Source organism: Aquarana catesbeiana, linkage group LG03, assembly GCF_042186555.1.
Source record: "Aquarana catesbeiana isolate 2022-GZ linkage group LG03, ASM4218655v1, whole genome shotgun sequence".
Taxonomy (NCBI): Eukaryota; Metazoa; Chordata; class Amphibia; order Anura; family Ranidae; genus Aquarana; species Aquarana catesbeiana.
The window spans coordinates 143,933,824-143,953,350 of NC_133326.1; the positions used below are offsets into that span (position 1 = coordinate 143,933,824).

At 43.0% G+C, this 19,527-nt stretch overlaps 1 protein-coding gene across 2 annotated transcripts in view; it reads left to right on the plus strand.

Moving 5' to 3' along the window:
- The first annotated feature begins 9,569 nt into the window (after positions 1-9,569).
- IL15RA (interleukin 15 receptor subunit alpha) overlaps positions 9,570-19,527 on the plus strand; it is a 197,503-nt gene continuing 187,545 nt past the window's right edge. For both annotated transcript variants that reach the window (XM_073619387.1, XM_073619389.1), the window contains exon 1: positions 9,570-9,885. In XM_073619387.1, coding sequence (XP_073475488.1) covers positions 9,786-9,885 — 100 coding nt within the window. In that variant the 5' untranslated portion in view covers positions 9,570-9,785. The remainder of the gene's footprint in view (positions 9,886-19,527) is intronic.

Below are 19,527 nucleotides of genomic sequence, written 5' to 3' on the forward strand. Positions count from 1 at the left end.
CTGAGTGCTTGTGTAGCCCCTTGAACGCTTACGGAGCACCGCTGGTTCAGAGAACAAATCTGTAGAAGAGGCCATAGAGGAGGAAGAAGAGGAGGGGGTGGAGGAGAGAGCTGTGGCAGAATCACCACTAGCATTTTGGAGGCGTGGTGGTTGAACAAGCTCCAACAATACTGAACCCTGTCCTGCATCCTGAGTTACCCAGTGCGCCATGAAGAAAAGGTAACATCCCTACTCATGCCTGCTAGACCATGAGTCTGTGGTAATATACACCTTACTGCTGACCGCCCTGTCCAACAAGACAAAAACATTGCCTTCCACATGCAGGTAGAGAGCTGGAATGGCCTTCTGTGAAAAGGAATGATGTTTTGGAACTGAGGTACAGCACATTCCACAAATTCACGAAAGGGGGCAGAGTCTACCAGCTGAAAAGGCAGTAGTTGCAGTTCTAGCAATTTGGCCAAGCTAGCATTCAGACGCTGAGCATGTGGATGGCTGGGACCGAATTTCTTTTTACAGTTTAGCAACTGGGTTAGGGAAATTTGCTTGCTAAAATCAGATGGTGGTGTACTGCTAGCAGATTGGCTGCAAGTACTTGGGACACCTTTTGCTATACCTCCATTCCTCTCAGTGCAGGTTTTTGAGAGGACTGGAGGTATAGTAGGGTTGGAGATCCCAGAAAAGGAGCAAGGAGAAGTCTGCCTTTTTCCTTGATGTGGCTCTTTCAAGTGTTGTTGCCAATGGACTAGTTGCCTTATGAGTTTATGTGAAATCTACATTAATAGCTGTAAAATATTGGAATTATGAATATATTTAATTTAGCTTTTATCTATGTAGGGCGAAACATATTATCTTCACAGAAATCTCTGGTAGACCAGACAAGTCGGTGCCTAGGCTTATGTATACAAACAATGGGATCCAAACCTCATTGTTTTACACATACTCACTTCAAAGGATCCCATGCTGGGATATGCAATGAAGGGAGGCCAACCCATAATCAATACTTAACTTCCCGGGAAAATTCAAGTTAAGCTCCTGCTCAGAATAGTCACAAGGATTTGCATTAAAGGGGGCTGACTTATGCAAAGTATAGGGATTGGAGATATAGCCAGTCCTTAACCAGGAATAGGGAAGCTCACCAATCAGAGCCACGCTATGCCAACCAATGAGGCATCATCATGTAATGATATACACAGACTAGTTGGGAGGGAAACACACACTTTTATGGGAGAGCAACCATCAGAATGGAACCTTGGTGCAAAGGGTAATTATGGGAAAGGTCTGCATTTTACTTGTAACTAAATATGTTTGTAGATTATTGTTTTCAGGACTATACTCTGTATTCCTTCATGTAATTCTCTTATTTCAACCTAATATTTTCTTCCTTGGTGTAGACTATAGATAGATGGTTGTGTATTAGATAGACTTTCAACTACTCACCAATAAATGTTGTTATTGTGTTAAAGCTTTCACTCATGGTCAAAGAACTCTCATTTAACCCAAATCATATCTGAGAGATATTAAATCTCAAATATAGTATACGGGAAAAAGACTGCATGGGAGGTCGTCATATGTCTGGTCAAGCATGTGGTGCCCAAGCGGCTGCTGTTGTGGCCACACTTGATCCGCTTCAGACATAGGTTGCAAACAGCAACAGTGCGATCTGCTGCACACATGTCGAAAAAGGCCTACACCAAGGAACTTTTCAGCGGGGAGTCAGCAGCGCCCTGCACCTGCGGACCTATGCAGTGTGATGCAGTAGGGTGGCTGCCCCCTAGAGGACATCTTGCCTCGTTGTAGTTGTGCTTCCTCCTCTATTCTATCAGGCACCCAAGTAGAGTCAGTGACCTCATCATCCCCTCCCTCCTCGTCACTAGAGCAAACTTGGCACTATGCTGCAGCTGGGGGAACATTACTCCGTTCCTCAACCTGGGAACCAACATCTGAGCCTTAAAATCGCTGCGCATCCTCCAGCAGCATGTACCCGACCCTGTGGTCGAATAGTTCGGGGGACTCCTCCGTGTATGATGGTGGGGCTATGGAAGGAGTGACTGTGGACAAGGAGTCAGTGGAATAGGCCGCTTTGGCAGCTGCATAGGAAGGAAAACTACTCTGAACCTGGGTGACAGAGGATGAGGAGGATGAGGACGGCTTTGTTATCCACTCCACCAACTCTTCTGCATGTTCTGGCACAATAACACGGCCAGCAGCAGAAAAAAAGGACAAGTGTGCCCCACGGCCACCGGCAGAGGATGCACCATGTCCATGACCAGCACTGTTGACTGTAGACACAGAGCTTGCTTGCCCTCTTTTAGTGGCCTGTGAGCATCTGCCTCTCCTTGGTGGCCTTCTGGACATGATGTATATTTTGTTTTGCAACACCGCACTACACTGTATTGTGTACTGTGTACACCACCAGAAAAGTAGTAGCAACTGCACAATGGCTGCACTGTATTGTGTACTGTGTACACCACCAGAAAAGTAGTAGCAACTGCACTACGGCTGCACTGTATTGTGTACACCACCAAAAAAGTAGTAGCAACTGCACTACGGCTGCACTGTATTGTGTACTATGTACACTACCAGAAAAGTAGTAGCAACTACACTACGGCTGCACTGTATTATAATTACAATTTTTGATCTAATATTTCACAACAGGGCCCATTCCTGTGCCCACCAAGAGTATCTGTGAGGGGTTACAGTGTTGTGGCACCACCACCACCACCACTGCCTAAGGCCCAATTTTTCTGCCCCTGTTTAACAGGGGCATGTAATTACAATTTTTGATCTAATATTTCACAGCAGGGCCCGTTCCTGCGCCCACCAAGAGTATCTGTGAGGGGTTACAGTATTGGGCCTAAGGCCCAATTTTCCACAGAGTGTATAGGGCAGGCCGTATAGTATATACAAGCAGTCCTCTATTTTCAAACATCCAACTTACAAACAACTCCTATTTACAAACGGAGGGAGACAACAGGAAGTGAGAGGTAATCTACCCCTAGGATGGGAAATTCTCTCCTGTAAGAGTTAATATGGGAAAAAGGTGTTTCCACTGATGCTTTATCACGAATCCTTGTTTTCCTAATAACCCAAAATTTTCAAAATGCAATTGTCATTGGGACAGAAAGTGAGGTGAAATCTTCTGAACAGGGGCACAGACAGCAAAACAAATGTTACAGGGGTGATAACCCTTCCCTATATTATCCAAAAAGCTTACAAATAGATTAATAATAGAGCTACACTTAAAAAATGTACCTGTTGCAAATTACAAACAGATTCAACTTAACAACAAACCTACAGTCCCTATTTTGTTTGTAACCCGTGGACCGCCTGTATACTGCTGTTCAGAGTATATAGGGCTTGGGGGTCCCATGCCTTTTTTTTATTTGGGTGCGGGGGTTCCCCTTAATATCCATACCAGACCCAAAGGGCCCGGTAATGGGCTGGGGGGGCAACATTACATTACAGCCGCAAGCAGTTTTAAATGACTTTTTTTCCCTTTAGAAATGTCATTTTCTGCAGGGACTGTTCTAAACACGGGAAAAATGCACCACTTTACAGGCATACTATAGACACCCCCCAGGCATGATATTTAAAGGAATATTACACTTTTATTGTTTCACTTTAAGCATTCTTAAAATCACTGCTTCCGAAAAAATGTCAGTTTTTAAAACTTTTTTTTTGCATTGATACATGTCCCCTGGGGCAGGACTTGGGTCCCCAAACACTTTTTATGACAATAACTTGCATATTAGCCTTTAAAATTAGCACTTTTGATTTTTTACGTTCGAGTCCCATAGACTTTAACGGTGTTCGCACAAATTTTTTCATCTGTTCGCATGGTCTGCCGCAAACCGAACTGGGGGGTGTTCAGCTCATCCCTTCTTATCACGTAGCAGGAACGTGCAGTGAGGTGAGTGGCTGGTGAGGCACTGGCTAGTATCAGAGCCAGATACACACAGGTTACATACGCTGCAAACGTTAGAGCGAGAGCAATAATTCTAGCACTAGACCTCCTCTGTAACTCTAAACATGTAACCTGTAAAAAAAATTAAAGCCATTCCACAAGTGTGCACAATTTTAAAGCATGACATGTTAGGTATCTACGTATTTACTCGGCGTAACAGTTGCAACGACCACCATTTTATTCCCTAGGATGTCTGTATATACAGTATCTCACAAAAGTGAGTACACCCCACACATTTTTGTAAATATTTTATTATATCTTTTCATGTGACAATACTGAAGAAAGCACACTTTGCTACAATGTAAAGTAGTGAGTGTACAGCTTGTGTAACAGTGTAAATTTGCTGTCCCCTCAGAATAACTCAACACATTAATGTCTAAACTGCTGATATATATATATATATATATATATATATATATATATCTTTTGGACACATACCCCTTCTAGGCGTGCCTCAACTGCAGCATTTTTATCGGACAGCTGGGGCTAGTGGTACTTTACCATTGGTCAAAGACTCCAAGCTGTTCACTGAGCTCAGTACCTCTAACAAGAAGTGAGGAGAGGCACTGGGAGCTCATCCTCTCAGTCTGCTGCAAACATAGTGTGCCAGCTTGTATTTAAACTGTCTGCTCGGTATGTAGCTTCTGACAGGCTGCGCAAGGAGCTTCATATGTCTAGAACTATAGGTCATAGGAGCCCCACATTTTTACCAGTGGTGGGGTAGGACTTAGGCTAAATACCCCCCAGGTTGCCAAGCTACGACCCTCGAAGCTTGATTTAAAAAAAAAAAAAATTTAATGTTCATGGCAGGTGATCTTCCATTCTATTACTAGAGTAGAACCCACTAATTCGGGGTACTTTGACCAGGTTTTTTGGGCTGGAGCACCCCTCCCCCTCCTCATTACCTCTTATTTAGTGGCCACCAGCGCAAAGGATGCATCTCCTTCAGTTCTCCCATATAGAGGAGTTCAGCTCCCATGGTTGAGACAAAATTATATTCCATTCTATTACTAGAGTAGGACCCACTAATTTGGGGTACTTTGTTGCAGTAAGTGGGCTCAGCACTATATGATCATATAGTGTGACCAAACCCCCGTATTTTTTTTAATAAGTTCAGGTGTTTTTAAATAGCCTTGCAGGAAATGTCATTCTTGAAAGTGTGCGCTGTAATATGTTTTGTACTGCTTGTAGGTCTTATAGCAGCACCATCTTGAATTTAAACGCATTGCAAGGTGTGCCCCCCAAATATGTTTTTGTATTTTGTCCTGCCTCACTTGCCTCCTCTGACTGCATGTCCCTGCTCAGTTCCAATGAGGGTGGAGAAGAAACAGGAGGCACTCAAATAGCATCTGATAAGGGAAGCAGACGATTACGATGACACATTTTAAGAGGCCCTAGCTTTCCATCAGGTTAAATTTGGTAACTCGGCAACCCTGGGAGCTGCTTGCAGATGACATAGGGTTGAGGCCTCCAGCGGTCAGCCAATTTATGTTTTCCTGTAAATCTTGCACCCTCACCTTGAGATCCAAATTCTTTTTGTTTCTCAGCTCTCGGTTGGCAGAATGTTCCATAGCTTCTATGTAGACGTTCTACATATCTCCTGTGGAAAGTCAGAGAGATATCATCCACAGACGTTCCAAAATCCAGATCAATCGTAAGTTAAGCTTCTCTCCCAAACATAAAACTGTATGGTGAATATCCAGCGGCATCACTCGTACTGTTGTATGCATGTACGACTGTAGCGATATCATTTCTCCAATGTTGTTTCTTTTCAGCAGGTAAAGTTCCCAACATGTTCAGCAGGGACGTGCAGTCAGGGGAGGCAGGTGAGGCAGAGCCTCACCTGCCATGAACATAAAGACAAAAACTAAAAGGAAAAAAACGATGGAGCTTGAGGATTTGGGGCTTCTACGACCTATGGTTCCGGAGATACAGGGCTCCTTGTGCAGCTTGTCAGAAGCCACATACAGAGCGGCCAGTTTAAATACAAGCTGGCATACTCTGTTTGCAGCAGACTGAGAGGTTGCACTCACAGTGCCTTTCACTTCTTGACAGAAGCACTGAGCTCAATGGACAGCTTGGAGTCTTGGACCAATGGTAAAGTACCATGGTCCAAGGCTCAAGCTGTCCAATAAAAATGCTGCAGTGGAGGCTGGCTTCTCACTGCAGTGTCATAGAAGGGGGCATGTGTCTAAAAGACACATGTTCCCTTCCAGCCCAGCTCTCTTAACTAGAAGGAAAAAGCATGGGTTTATGGGTATAAGATTTACATCACATAGTTAAGAGGGAGAATGAGAATCTGCTGATGAAAAGGTACTTTTTGAATCAAGCTAAATCATATATTTATAGTAATTAATCCCTTGCCACCCAGGCCAATTCTGATACTTATCTTCTATATGTAAAAATCATATTTTTTTTTGCTAGACAATTACTCAGAGCCCCTAAACATTATATATATATTTTTAGCAGACACCCTAGAAAATAAAATGGTGGTTGTTGCAACTTTTTACGTTACATGGTATTTGCAATTTTTCAAACGCTCTTTTATGGAAAGAAACCGTTTCATGAATAAAAAAAAATAAAATAAAAAAAACACTATAGTTAGCCCGATTTGTTTGTAAATGTTTGTATAATGTGAAAGATGATGTTACGCTAAGTAAATAGATACCTAACATTTCACACTTGCACACACTTGTGGAATGGTGCCAAATATCAGTACTTAAAAATCTGCATAGGCGACGCTGTAAAAATTTTTACAGGTTACATGTTTAGAGTTACAGAGGAGGTCTAGTGCTAGAATTATTGCTCTTGCTCTAACAATCCGTTTTCGCCTGGTGATTAGGCCGGTAACAATGATCATTTTATACACCCTTGCCAGTGTTAAATGGTTTGTCTCATCCATGTAAACTGATACAATCTGCTGGAGACCTTGTGCTCTAACAATCCGTTCTCGCCTGCTGATTAGGCCGGTAACACACCTCCTGTATTAGTGAGACACAACTTTGGATAAATGAGCACAGGGGGCACAGCAGACAGCAGCATTTTCAGTCTGGGGTCATGGGAGCATTAAATGTATTAGCAGATTTAAATACACTAACAAATGGAAGCTAAAGTCCAGCTTACGCTTTATAATCAGTTACAGCAAACTGTTTTGTTTCCTTTTATAATAAAGGTTTTACATGATTGAATAAAAATGATGATTTCATACACCCTTGCCAGTGTTAAATGGTTTGTCTCATCCATGTAAACTGATACAATCTGCTGGAGACCTTGTGCTTTTGAAAAACAAAAGACTTGCTGGCTGGATCACCAGATAAAAATAGAACAAAGAAAGCCTAAGAAAGAAAACACGTGCACCCATCACATCTAAGGATTGGTAAACTCTAATATAATACATGTTTGCTTTTGGGTTTAATACTGCTTTAGGGCATCATGACAGCAACATGGAGCCTAGGGCTACACAGCCAATGCTGAACTTTGGACTGAGGTTAAATATACCCATGCATTTCCCTAGTGAAGTGTTAGCCTGCGTTCTGTAAATAGATGCTCAGGCCAAGTAAATTACATTATGTGTGTCTTAAATATATGAAAAATCTGAATTATTTTCTCCTTCACTTTAAGAGGATAGAAGGGTTAAAACTACAATATATTTGTTGACCAGAAGTTCACAGCTTGTCTTCCCCCAGGCCTTAGGCTCCATTCACACTAATGTGTTTTTTGATGCTTTTTGCATTTTGCAGATTTTGCAGAAATGCAAGGAATTTTGTTAACATGGGTTTCTATGGAACATGTTCACATCAATGCATTTTTGTGCCTCTGCGTTTTTGGAAAGGGTCGGGGACTTTTTTTCCTGCAAAATGCAGCGTTTTGCATGTAATAGACTTCAATGGACTGCGTTTTTACCGCGGATTTTTCTTTTTGTGATTTTAGGGGTTTTCTTTTATGATCACTGTATATAGCTGATTGCCTTAGGAGCAGGCCGGGAAGCCAGCCACTGCATCCTTAACAACCGATGAGTCATCAGCTGTCAGCAGGCTTCCCCACTGACAGCTGAATGTAAAAAAAAATTGATCCCCTTGTTAACGTCCTATTGGACGAAAAGCTTCGGGGAGCAGACTCTAGTGCTGACGTCAGGCCACTGCCTGATACTGGGTTGGCAGTGGCAACCTTTGTCATATGTTTTTATGATTCATTTTATTTTGGCTTTTAACATACTATTCCAATTAATACTACACTGTGGAGACTTCATCTGGCACCCGGTGAGCTTTATTTACTACAGATACATCTGGATGGTGCGAGTTGCTGAACAGCCTTCCCCAGAACAGATGGCAGATCTACACTGAGTGCGTGTTTGCTGCTGTAACAGCGGCCAGCTTTTCCGCCAAAATAAATAAATGGCGTGGGGTCCCCCCAAAATCCATACCAGAGCCTTATCCAAGCATACAGCCCGGTAGGTCAGAAAAGGGAGGGGAGCGAGCCAGCGCCCCCCCCTAAACCATACCGGGCCACATGACCTCAACATGGGGGGGTGGGTGCTCTGCGCCCACCACCCCAAAGCACCTTGCCATCATGTGAATGGGGACAAGGGCCTCTTCCCAACAACCCTGGGCATTGGATGGTGGGGTCTGCAAGCGGGGGGCTTATTGGAATCTGGAAGCCCCCTTTAACAAGGGGACCCCCAGATTCCAGCCCCACCCCCTATGTGAATGGGTATCGGGTACATCATACCCCTACCCATTCACCAAAAAAGCTGTGAAATGTATAAAAAAAAAAACAAGAGCCTGTTTTGACAAGTCCTTTATTAAAAAAATAGCTCTGAGCTGTCTTCTCCCCAAGCTGTCTTCTCCTGCTGCCATCTCTCCCGGTGTTGTCTTCTCCCCTAGCCATCTTCTCCCGCCGCCGTCTCTCAGTCGCCATCTTCTCCCAGAGCTGTCTTCTCCTGCACCGCTGTCTTCTTCCTCGCCACCGCTGTCTTCTTCCTCGCCGCCGGTTAAAAACAAAAAAGGTCGCTCTTGTCCTGAGGCTGTCTTCTTCTGTTGTGATGTCTCCCACTGTCTGACATCTCTTATATCTCTTGTGACGTCACAAGGGGGTGGGCTCTCAGGAGGGGAAGCTTCAGTGGTGCTTCAAAGTGTCTTCAAAGCCTCCATAGTAGTCTATGACAAAGCCTGCTTGAAGTCCCACTGAAGCCTCATCGAAGCCCCACAAAGCCTCCCTGAAGACCCATCAAAGCTCCACCCAACCCCCTTTGAAGCTCCACCAAAGCCTCAGCGAAGCACCAAGCAAAAGCAAGGTGTAAACAGGACTGTAAGCCAACCATTTTATTTAGTGACGGGCTTTGACTGTCTTTCAGAGAGCTTTACCAAAGCGTGTCCGGAGCCATGTTTTGAAGCAAGTGTCCTAAGACAACAGGGTGATCCCACCTTACTGAAAGCAATGGTACATCTCACTGTTGGAGGGTAGTTATTCTATTCATTGGATTGACATTTAGAGAGCCAGCATTTTTGTAAAACATGAATTTCCAAGCTCATCGTGCAAAAAAAACAAAAACAAATGCATGACAAATAAAACTACTGTCCCTTTAAATAACTTCATTTGTAAAAAATGAAAGTGAAAGTGTGAATCCACCCTGTGTCTGAGACTTCAAGCTATGAAAACCGATAAAGATTCCATGGCTTACAACACGGTAAAGCATGTAGCCTCCCCATGTGGTCTAAAAGCAGATTTAAATGCGCACCACACGTGTGTAGAAGTTTAGCCCCTTTGGCTACCCCACTGTGGAATTCCACAGGCAGGAGACAAAGACACACAGCTGTGTCTGATGGCCGTGGCCTTGCTCACTACATCCATACATGCTTTGCTACTTTGTGTGCTGCTTGTCCTGACACGCCAAATGTCTACATCAAAAACTGCTGTTCCAGGTAAGAATGGACCTTCGATTTATTTTTCTGCATGCACTTAGTTATTCTTGTTCAATATATAATCAGTTCTTAATTTTTCCCCATTCAAAGGAAAGAACACCTTGATTGTTGATTGCCGACTTAACAAATTGTTGCTATATTTTTCTTGCATAAATTACTTTTTTCCTTGCAAGCAGCTGAAAAACATTTTAAGCATTGTGACATGTAAAAATTTATTGGATTGTGTTTACATCAGGCCCCTTTCATAGGGATGCCATCTGGTCTCAAACACCAGGGGATCCGTGAACAAATCCTCTGTTGAATCGGAGCAGAATAGAGCAGTTTCCTGCTGCTTTTAAAAAGCTTTCTGGATCTATTTTAGATCTATGGGTAGCCAGATCTAAATAGACTTGCGTCCATTTACACCAGGCTATCTCAGATATGTCACATTTAAGTTCGAAAAGGATGCAGACCTTTACATTATTATTTATTTCTTATTTTTGGACCTGGACAAAATCAGAGGTAATTAGATGTAAACTACCCAAGTCCATTTATATCTGGTTCCTCATAGACTAATGTAGCGGTACCCCCACTGGTAGTTGTGGTCCTCAGACAGAAAACAGTCCTTGCACTTATTTTTGTTATTTTTATTAGGGGAATTCAACTTGGATGGGGATAGGGTAATAATGAGCTGCCCAGCTGATTGTAGAAACAGCTATAGGGACTTGAGAACTATATACATCTCCAGTATATACACCTCCTCTCTTCCTCCAGCGCAAAACGTGCTTGCAGACTATCACTCCCAGGACCAGCTAGCACTGATTTGCAGGCCCGACACTGACTCAGTCAGGCCCAAAGTGAATGCCCTTTGCAGCAGGGACCTCGGGCCCCTATGGTGTAGCAAAAATATAGGTAGTCCCAATGCTAGCTGTCCACGTGGTTACTGATCCCAGCATCACCTCTTCAGGCCCTGCCAGCCCTCCTGGCTGCAGCTGCCTCTCTCCACTGCCCGTGCCACTACAGTCCACTCTACTGGCTCCGCACCCATCCCAGGCTGCACTCTCCCAGTGCTCTCAGGCGTGCCTCCCCAGTCCTCCTGACTGTGTGTCACTCACTAGCCCTCCTGGCTGCGACTTGTAGTACCTCCTGGAGACTTGCCCAGCAGTACTCTCCTGCTGTCCTCTCCTGCTCCCGTGCCACCTGTTCAGGACACCTCCATGTGTCTTGAGAAGGTCCTGTCCGCACCCGAGCACCCGAGCCCAGGCCCAAGGTCACCCCCCCAGACTGGCGAGCTCCCTCAAAGGCCACAACAGCCTAGCACTCCATCTCCAGATTCCATCCAAACTACTCCACCCCCAGCTGGGCTGACCCAGGGTATTTGGGGGGCCTACCAATCCAGATTGGTCAGGGCTCCCCAGTACACTCCAGGCAGCACGACCTCCCCTCTCCTCCTTCCTTTCCAGAAGGTTCAAGAATGTTCTGGAAAGAAGTGGGAGGTCTTAGTGATGCTGCCTGTGAGTCTCCCAGCTCTGCCTGAGTCACTCCCAACCCAGACCAAACAGACAGGCTTGGCTGCCAAGACTAGAATTTACCTACACTAACAAAGACCTAACCACTACCACTTCTAGAACACTAGAGGGTTTTACACTAACATGGAGCTTCCACTTGAAAAATTGGCAGGCAAACTAGGTGGTCCTGTCCATGTGAAAGGGGCCTACTTACTTCACTTCCCAAACTTCTCCCTATGTGCCTTTAAGAAACATGTGTTAGAATGGTCAGATGTAGAGTCCTTACACATTTTACAGAGAGGCAACAGATTTCTCTGGGAAACCAAAGCGTCAAAGCTGTAATCCATCCTTCTGAAAACCAAATATGCAAAAACACTGAATATTTTGTACCGGCTGCAGCCTAAGAAAGGGTGATAGGGGAGCGATTTAATGGAAGATATACATGGGTTGGGGTGTGGGCTTCAAAGAGACTTTGGCATTTTGCTGTAATTGTACAATACAAGAGGGTCTCTTTAAAGCAGTGGTAGACAACTTTTGAGAGATGGAGATCTACATGAACAGCACTGATGAAGTCAAAGATCACCGGGTACAGTGTCCTGTTGTTAGGGCCGGTTCACACCAGAACACAGTGACAGAAAGGCATGCTCCATGTATGTTTCCTGCAACATGTTCAAAACACATTGCCGTTGTGATCTACTGTGGGTGATAATACATTGTTAACCCCAAATGTAGATCACAAACGCAGTGTGTTTGTGGACACAAAATCGCATGCTAGTACAGTATCAGGCAATTTGGCACTGTGCATTTTTGAAAGTAATGCATGGACTACGTTTTGTGCAGTCTAAAGCGATTTGCAGGCAGGGACGGATTTACATCTCAGGAGCCTATAGGCAGGGAATTCTGAAAAGCCCCCTCCCAAAAACAAAAAAAATACCTTTTTTTCTTGATTAAATTTTTTTTTACTCAGATCAAAAATTAGTATTACAAGAGAGTGCAGGGTTTAGGAGTGTGTTATGCAGAGAACGCAAGGTTCACCAGTGCATTACGCACAGAATGCAGGGTTAAGGAGTGCATTATGTTCAGAATGCAGGGTGCAGGAGTGCATTATGCTCAGAATGCAGGTTTTGGGAGTGCATTGCTCTCAGAATGCAGGTTTCAGGGGTGTGTTGCGCTCAGAATACAGGTTCCGGGGGGAGAAGTAGAGGACACTGCTATGGGGGTGACCCTGCCCATAACAGTGTCCTCTGCCCCTTCACATCACCCCCCCCCCCCCAACACACACACATTGGTATCATCTGCCCCCCTTTCCCCTATAGCAGTAACCTCTGGTCCCGCTTCCCTTGCATAGTAGTGTCCTACACAGCAGAGACCGGGAGGCAGCACAGGTCTGAAAAGAGGGCGGGAGCTGGCAGAGTGACTTTTCATATTAGTAAGCTTGTAATTGGTTGCTTAGGACCACCCTGTGTCCTAGCAACCAATCTCCTGTGGTTTAACTTAAAAAGTTAATTTGGCCAGCTTCTCCTCCTGCCCTCATTCCTGAGCTGTGCTGCCTCCTGGTTTCTGCTGTTTACTGATGACAGCGACATAGGAGGCTGGGGGTGGGAGGGAGAAAGAAAGGCAGTGACATAGAAGGCGTGGCAGAGGAGGCTGGAGATAGAAGGACCAGCACCTAGAAGGGGGGGGGGGGGTTGGAAGCACAGGAATCTGTTCGTGGCCTAACTGTCAACTACTCGACGGGTTGCCAACCCCAACTTTAAAGCATATGTAAAACCAAATGTAAAACAAAATATAAATCTTATTTGCACCCTTTTAGTCTGTTGACAATAGTATTGTAGGTGTTTTATTTTATATTTGTTCAATAACTACAAGCAAAAACATATTGATCCTGCCAAAATTCCAGTGACTAATTCAGTTTCTCTTACTCTCACATGACAGCACTGCTGATTGACCCAGCTCCTTCATGTAAGGCTGGGAAGAGAGTAATTTAAAAAGGGTAACCAGGCAGGCTTTTTATTGCAGATGATACATACATTGGAGTTGATTTACTAAAAACATACTAACGACAGGTCTGCTTAGGAGAGTCTGGCGGGCAGCTAGGGAAGCATTATCCATTGCACGCCCTTTGGAGTTCACTCCCTTGTGGAACAATCCTAACTATCCTGAACTATATAAACCTGAGGGATTTTCCTCGTGGAGGCAACAAGGGGCTTGGTACTTTCACCAACTATATACTGGTAGTACCCTAAAGGCGTATGATCAGCTGTGTGCGGAGTTCTCATTAACAAGTAAACAATTTTATCAATATCTACAACTTCAACATGCAATACAGACGCAAGAACAAAAGCTTCCATTAACTATATCTAGCTCCTCGCTACTGCGGGAGATTTTGCAAGCTACTACTCGAAAGGGTCTGATATCCCGATCCTACTCTGTGGCATTGTCCTCTATCCAAGATCACACTTTATTAAAAAGTAGAGCCCATTGGGTTACTGATAACGGAGATATAGATGGTGATCAATGGGACATGGCCCTAAAGGCGCTTCCTGCTGTATCTGTGTCAGCTGCACAAACTCTCACAATTATTCATATTGCACAGAGCCTATTGTACGCCTGATAAACTATATGATTGGGTCCGAAGAGATTGTCCTTTCTGCCCGAAATGCTGAATGGTCTGAGGGGACTTTATTACACATGATATGGCGTTGCCTGAAACTTTCCTGACCTAGCCCAAACAACTGTATCTCTCAATCCATTAGTATGCTTGTTGGGCGCAATAGATGCTGAAATGTATCCAGAAGGTATTTACACTATGGTGACTAGATTATTGTACTTAGCTTAAAAACTGATTGCCTGATTTTGGTTGGCAGCCACCATGCCTACTAGGGCAGAGTGGATCGCCTGTGTTAACTCCCTTCTACCTAGAGCACAATTACCTTATCGCCATCGAAAAGTAGTTAAAAAATGTAATCTCATTTGGTAAAGTTGGCTTAATAACCCAAGTCTTGCCCCACCAGTGATGGATGGCTGTTACAATTTTGAACCCACCAAGAGTTACAATGGTTTTGGCCTGAGCTTAGGTATTTCTGAGTTTTTTTTCCGAGTGTAGAAAAAAGATGCCGTTCTGAGCAATTGTCCCTCAATAAGCTCTGGTTGTTTTGTTTTGTGTTTTCCCTTTTTTTAATTATTTTTATTTCCTTATAAAACCTTGTATATGCTCCAAATATGATGTGACGGTCTTTATTTCGCTGTAGACCTTATGTAAAATGCTTGAGCTGTTGGTTGTCATGTACTGTATATCCTTTTTTCCTACAATGTGTAGTCACTTTTTATTCTTATCGATAAAAAAAGTTTGGATTAAACACAAAAAACAAATAGACTATTCACTTTGCAAGGGAAGTTGCACTTTGCACAGAATTTTTCCCAGAGCTTAGTGAATGGGGTAAAGCTTTGCTGACTTCCATCGTCCATTCGTTTGCAAGTAAGATTTTTTTTATTTTTTACATTTTCCTTGTAAATTTTCCTTTGCAAGGTTAGATTTTACCGTATTCACTAAGATCTGGGGAAAAATACCTTGTAAAGTGCAATTTCCCTAGAAAAGTGAACAGCGTATTTGCCTTTAGTAAATCAACCCTTATATCTCTTCTGCAATAAAGGACTCTTAGGTGAGATGATAAGTTCCACTATAAGCCCCTGAGAACTTGCACAGGTCTTTTTTTTCTTGCTCCAAGTGGCTAAATGAAGCTGCAGGGCGCAAATGTGCTGCTTGCCAGGGGGACATGGGCAGAGTGCAGGTTTTCTTTAAACCTAATATAAACCTAATTGCTAAAATCACTTATGAACATACTAACACGTTAATGTTGTTTCAAAAAGAATATTTTGAATCTTCACCTTTTAGTAAAATAATACCTGATGATCTGTCCATGAATGTCCTTGTTCAAGTTACATCCTGTTAGAGTGACAGTATTCTGCCCCTGTCTTCCAGTAGTGCTCCTCCATTGTCACCAGGGTGGATATAAATCAATGATTTTTTAACCACTGAAGGACCGAGCCTCTTTCTGAGATTTGGTGTTTACAAGTTATAAACAGGTATTTTGCTAGATTATTATATATATATATATATATATATATATATATATATATATATAATGTTTGGGGGGTGCTAGAGAATAAAATGGCGGTCGTTGCAATACTTTCTGTCACACCGTATTTGCGCAGCGGTCTTACAAGCGCACTTTTTTGGAAAAAATTCAGTTTTTTGAATAAAAAAATAAGACAACAGTAAAGTTAGCCCAATTGTTTTTAGATTATGAAAGATGATGTTACACTGAGTAAATTGATACCCAACATGTCATGCTTCAAAGTTGCGCCCGCTCGTGGAATGGCGACTAACATTTACCCTTTAAAAATCTCCATAGGCGACGTTTAAAAAATTCTACAGGTGGCATGTTTTTTCTACAGGTGGCATGTTTTGAGTTACAGAGGAGGTCTAGGGCTAGAATTGCTCTCGCTCTAACGATGGTAGTGATATCTCACATGTGTGGTTTGAACACCGTTTTCATATGCGGGCACTACTCACGTATGCGTTCGCTTCTGCACGCGAGCTCGGCAGGACGGGACGCGTTTAATTTTTTTTTTTATTATTCATTTTACCTTTTATTTTTAATTTTTACACTGTTCTTTAAAAAGAAAAAATCGTGCCACTTTTATTCATATTACAAGGAACGTAAACATCCCTTGTAATAGAAAAAAAGCATAACAGAACCTCTTAAATATGAGATCTGGTCTCAAAAAGACCTCAGATCTCATATTTACACTAAAATGTAATAATTATAAAAAAAAATAATAATTTAATGTCATTTGAAAAAAAAAAAGAAAGAAAATGTCCCTTTAAGAGCTATGGGCAGAATGTGATGTTTTGATGTCGCTTCCACCCTGCAATGATATGGAGACATGTGGGGGCCATCTTCCCCTCACTAATCTCCATGTCAAGCCAGGGACAGGACACGATCGCCTCCGCCGCTGCCGACAGCTCCGGTAAGCAGCGGAGGGCCACAGAGACCACTTTTATCTTGAAGCGTACCGCCCGCTGAAGAAGAGGATACTGGGGTTATGTTAGCTAGCTGCTACCTTAACAACGGTATTCCTCTTCAAAGTAGTGACGTAATCAGATTTTTTCTAAAAATAGTTTTCAATTTAAGACATATTAATAATTTAGTTTATTCAGCATGAAATGGAGCTTATGTACCATGAGGCTGTATATTGTGCAATATTTACATTTTTTGTAAACTTATTCAATGAATCCAAGTCCTGCAAACTGAGATAACATGCACTGCATTGGTGCATTCACACAATATCACAGTAACCATGAGATAAACCGAAGTTCAGGAATATTCCTTTATACCATTGTTTTGCAAATCTATGTATACTACAAACGGTGTGATTCAATCAGTTCTAATATCTCTGCTTTACTAACCTGACAGCTTATTACTCTAAATAGGAAACCCTTATTTTGTTTCCAAATATTTAAGATTCTAACTACCAGCAAGAATGGGTCCTTACATTTCAAGAGCACCTGTCATTTCAGATCCATCATGGCAGCGCCTGTTAGTGGGCATCCACTCAGCTGCTTCAGCCCTGTCCCTCACCTTGTTGTGTCACTGACGCATCACCAGCCATCCCATTAAAGTGAATGGGACTGTCGGCGAGTCAACAGCGGGTCAGAGGAGGAGCCACTGCGGGACAGAGATGACAGTTGCTCTTTAAAAATTAGGATTTAAATTGAGTTGATTTAAATCAAGCCTTTTTATTAGTGATTTAAATCATGGTTTAAATCAAATCGACCCTGATTGTCACTATGTCACATGGTGGCCATTGCAATACATGTTCCACTGTTATCACCATCTTGAAACAAGTACTGAGAAAGTCCATACAGCCATGGCTGGAGTGCATGTATGTAGACATGAAGTTTCAGCAGTAGATTAACAGGACTGAGATACAAAGGATATAGAAGCTTAATATGTATTTCATATAAAATGGTTTACCACTGCTGACACAGTGGAACCCGTGAAATAATGTTTATGTCTAGGGGAACCCCTGCTAAATTGTTACTCTCTAGGTAACTGTACATTAGCATGGGTAAAAAGTTTAAAATATAATGTAGCACTGCCCCCTTGGGGACTGCTTGGATTTACCTGCTCATCTGCACCATCATGACCCTGGGAACATTCCAACCCACCTGACACTCTGGGTTCAGACATCTTTCCACCACCTTAAAGTAATAAGTCAAACCACTCAATGAGTTTCTGTTCTAATAACGTCTACTGAATAACTCAAGGAAGATTTTGTTGCACAAAGGAGGTAATAGATCAACTGAACTTTGGATAACAGTCCTAGTTGAGAAGAAGAATTCCTCCACAATAATACAAGTTAAGACAATCTGGAGCTAACAGTATATTATATACACATATGTGCAATGAAGTACCACTTGAACATGACCTGAAAGGATAAGCAAAAGTTAAGCAATAGTTCTGGCAAGACTTCTAAGGGGGAAACCTAGTCTGGCCTATTCAACTTTAAATCCTAATGAGAGATCAATTAAACAAGAATGGTATGAGGGCCCTTTAAGTAGTAATGACAGAAATGTCCCAGTTGCAGGCCTGATGGTCTTAGCCTGGCAGTCGGAGCTCATTAACTATATCCAAAAAGTGCAGCAACAAGGCAATGGTATTTCTAAGAAAGGTTGATGCGATAAAAGAATGAGGAATGTGGCATACCTAACTTATTTGACTACCAGAGCAGATCAGTTTGAACATCTCACTGTGCTCCATATGAAATTCAGTAATAATCATGGGAAAATAAAAATGGGCAGGAAAGAAACGGACAGAAAAAATCATAGCGCCTGTTACATTGGTAGATCGTGTAGTGGCGCCATACAATAGTTTACAATGGGAGAAAAAACCCCTTAAGTTAAAGGTCTGTGGGAGAAGGACACTTTTACATCAGTCAGTGGGAAGACTGTCCCTATTTCAGAGGGCTAAAAAGATAATTGATATCAGTAGTTCTCTAGAGATGAGACAGTGTCCATTGACAGCAAATACTGGAAGAACCTTATTTGAGAAGACTGGTCCAGGAGATGGTCTAAAAGAGGGTTACTTAACTTTCCCAAGTCATTTTCCAGGACAGCTTCATGAGAGAGAGATGTGCGTCCAGCAAAAAGAAAATGTCAAGCTCTTCGAAAAAGCTGATTTGCGAAGATTGCCTTGATAAACTAGCGAATCAGGAAATCTCCCTAAACAGTTTATGGATAGCATGAATGAAGAAATGGTGCATATTTGCCAGTCCATTAGATCTCTCCTTCAAGAGTCTTCCTGAAGTGAGCCATTGCCGAGTACTTCTGGTTCAAGCAATTTAGCAGCTGCTCCTACTCCGAATACAATAGTGGAGGAGTAGGGCGTGTCAGAAGAATTGGAGCTAAACTCAAGTGATGAATCGGACTCAGAAGAGGAGGAGCCTGGAGAGGAGAGAAAAAGTAAGTCACAGAGGTTCTTCTTTCCCACTGATGAAACAGAAGAACTGCTGAAAGCGATTCTGATACCCTAGAGTTTGAGGAGGAAGAGAAAATCATGAACATACACGCTCGACTTTATGCAGGCTTGCAGATAAAACAACTGCGCACATTTCCAGCACATCACACTCTTAAAGAGACCAGAGATCATTCTATAAAAATGGAAGGAACCAGAGAAGAAAGTATTTCTTACAAACTGCCTGAAAAAGACATTCCTGAAAAGGAGAGGATTGCCTGAAAAGGAGAGGAAGGCGCAGGCTTATGGGAAAAGTGCTCTTGATTGGATGCTTCTCTGTCCAAGGTTTCTAAGAAAACTGATCTTTCATTCAAGGATGGAGGGGCACTCAAAGACTCTATGGACCAAAAGGTGGAGGGTTACTTAAAGAGGAGGTCAAGCCCTCCCACGAAAAATTTAAAGTCAGCAGCTATAAATACTGCAGCTGCCGACATTTAATATATGGACGCTTACCTGTCCAGGGAGCTGTCGGATTGGCTGTCGGGTGCAGCCGCCTCCATTCCTGGTAAGGGGACCCGGCAGTGAAGCCCTTTACAGCAGGTTACCTACTGCGCATGCACGAAGCGTGATGCGCT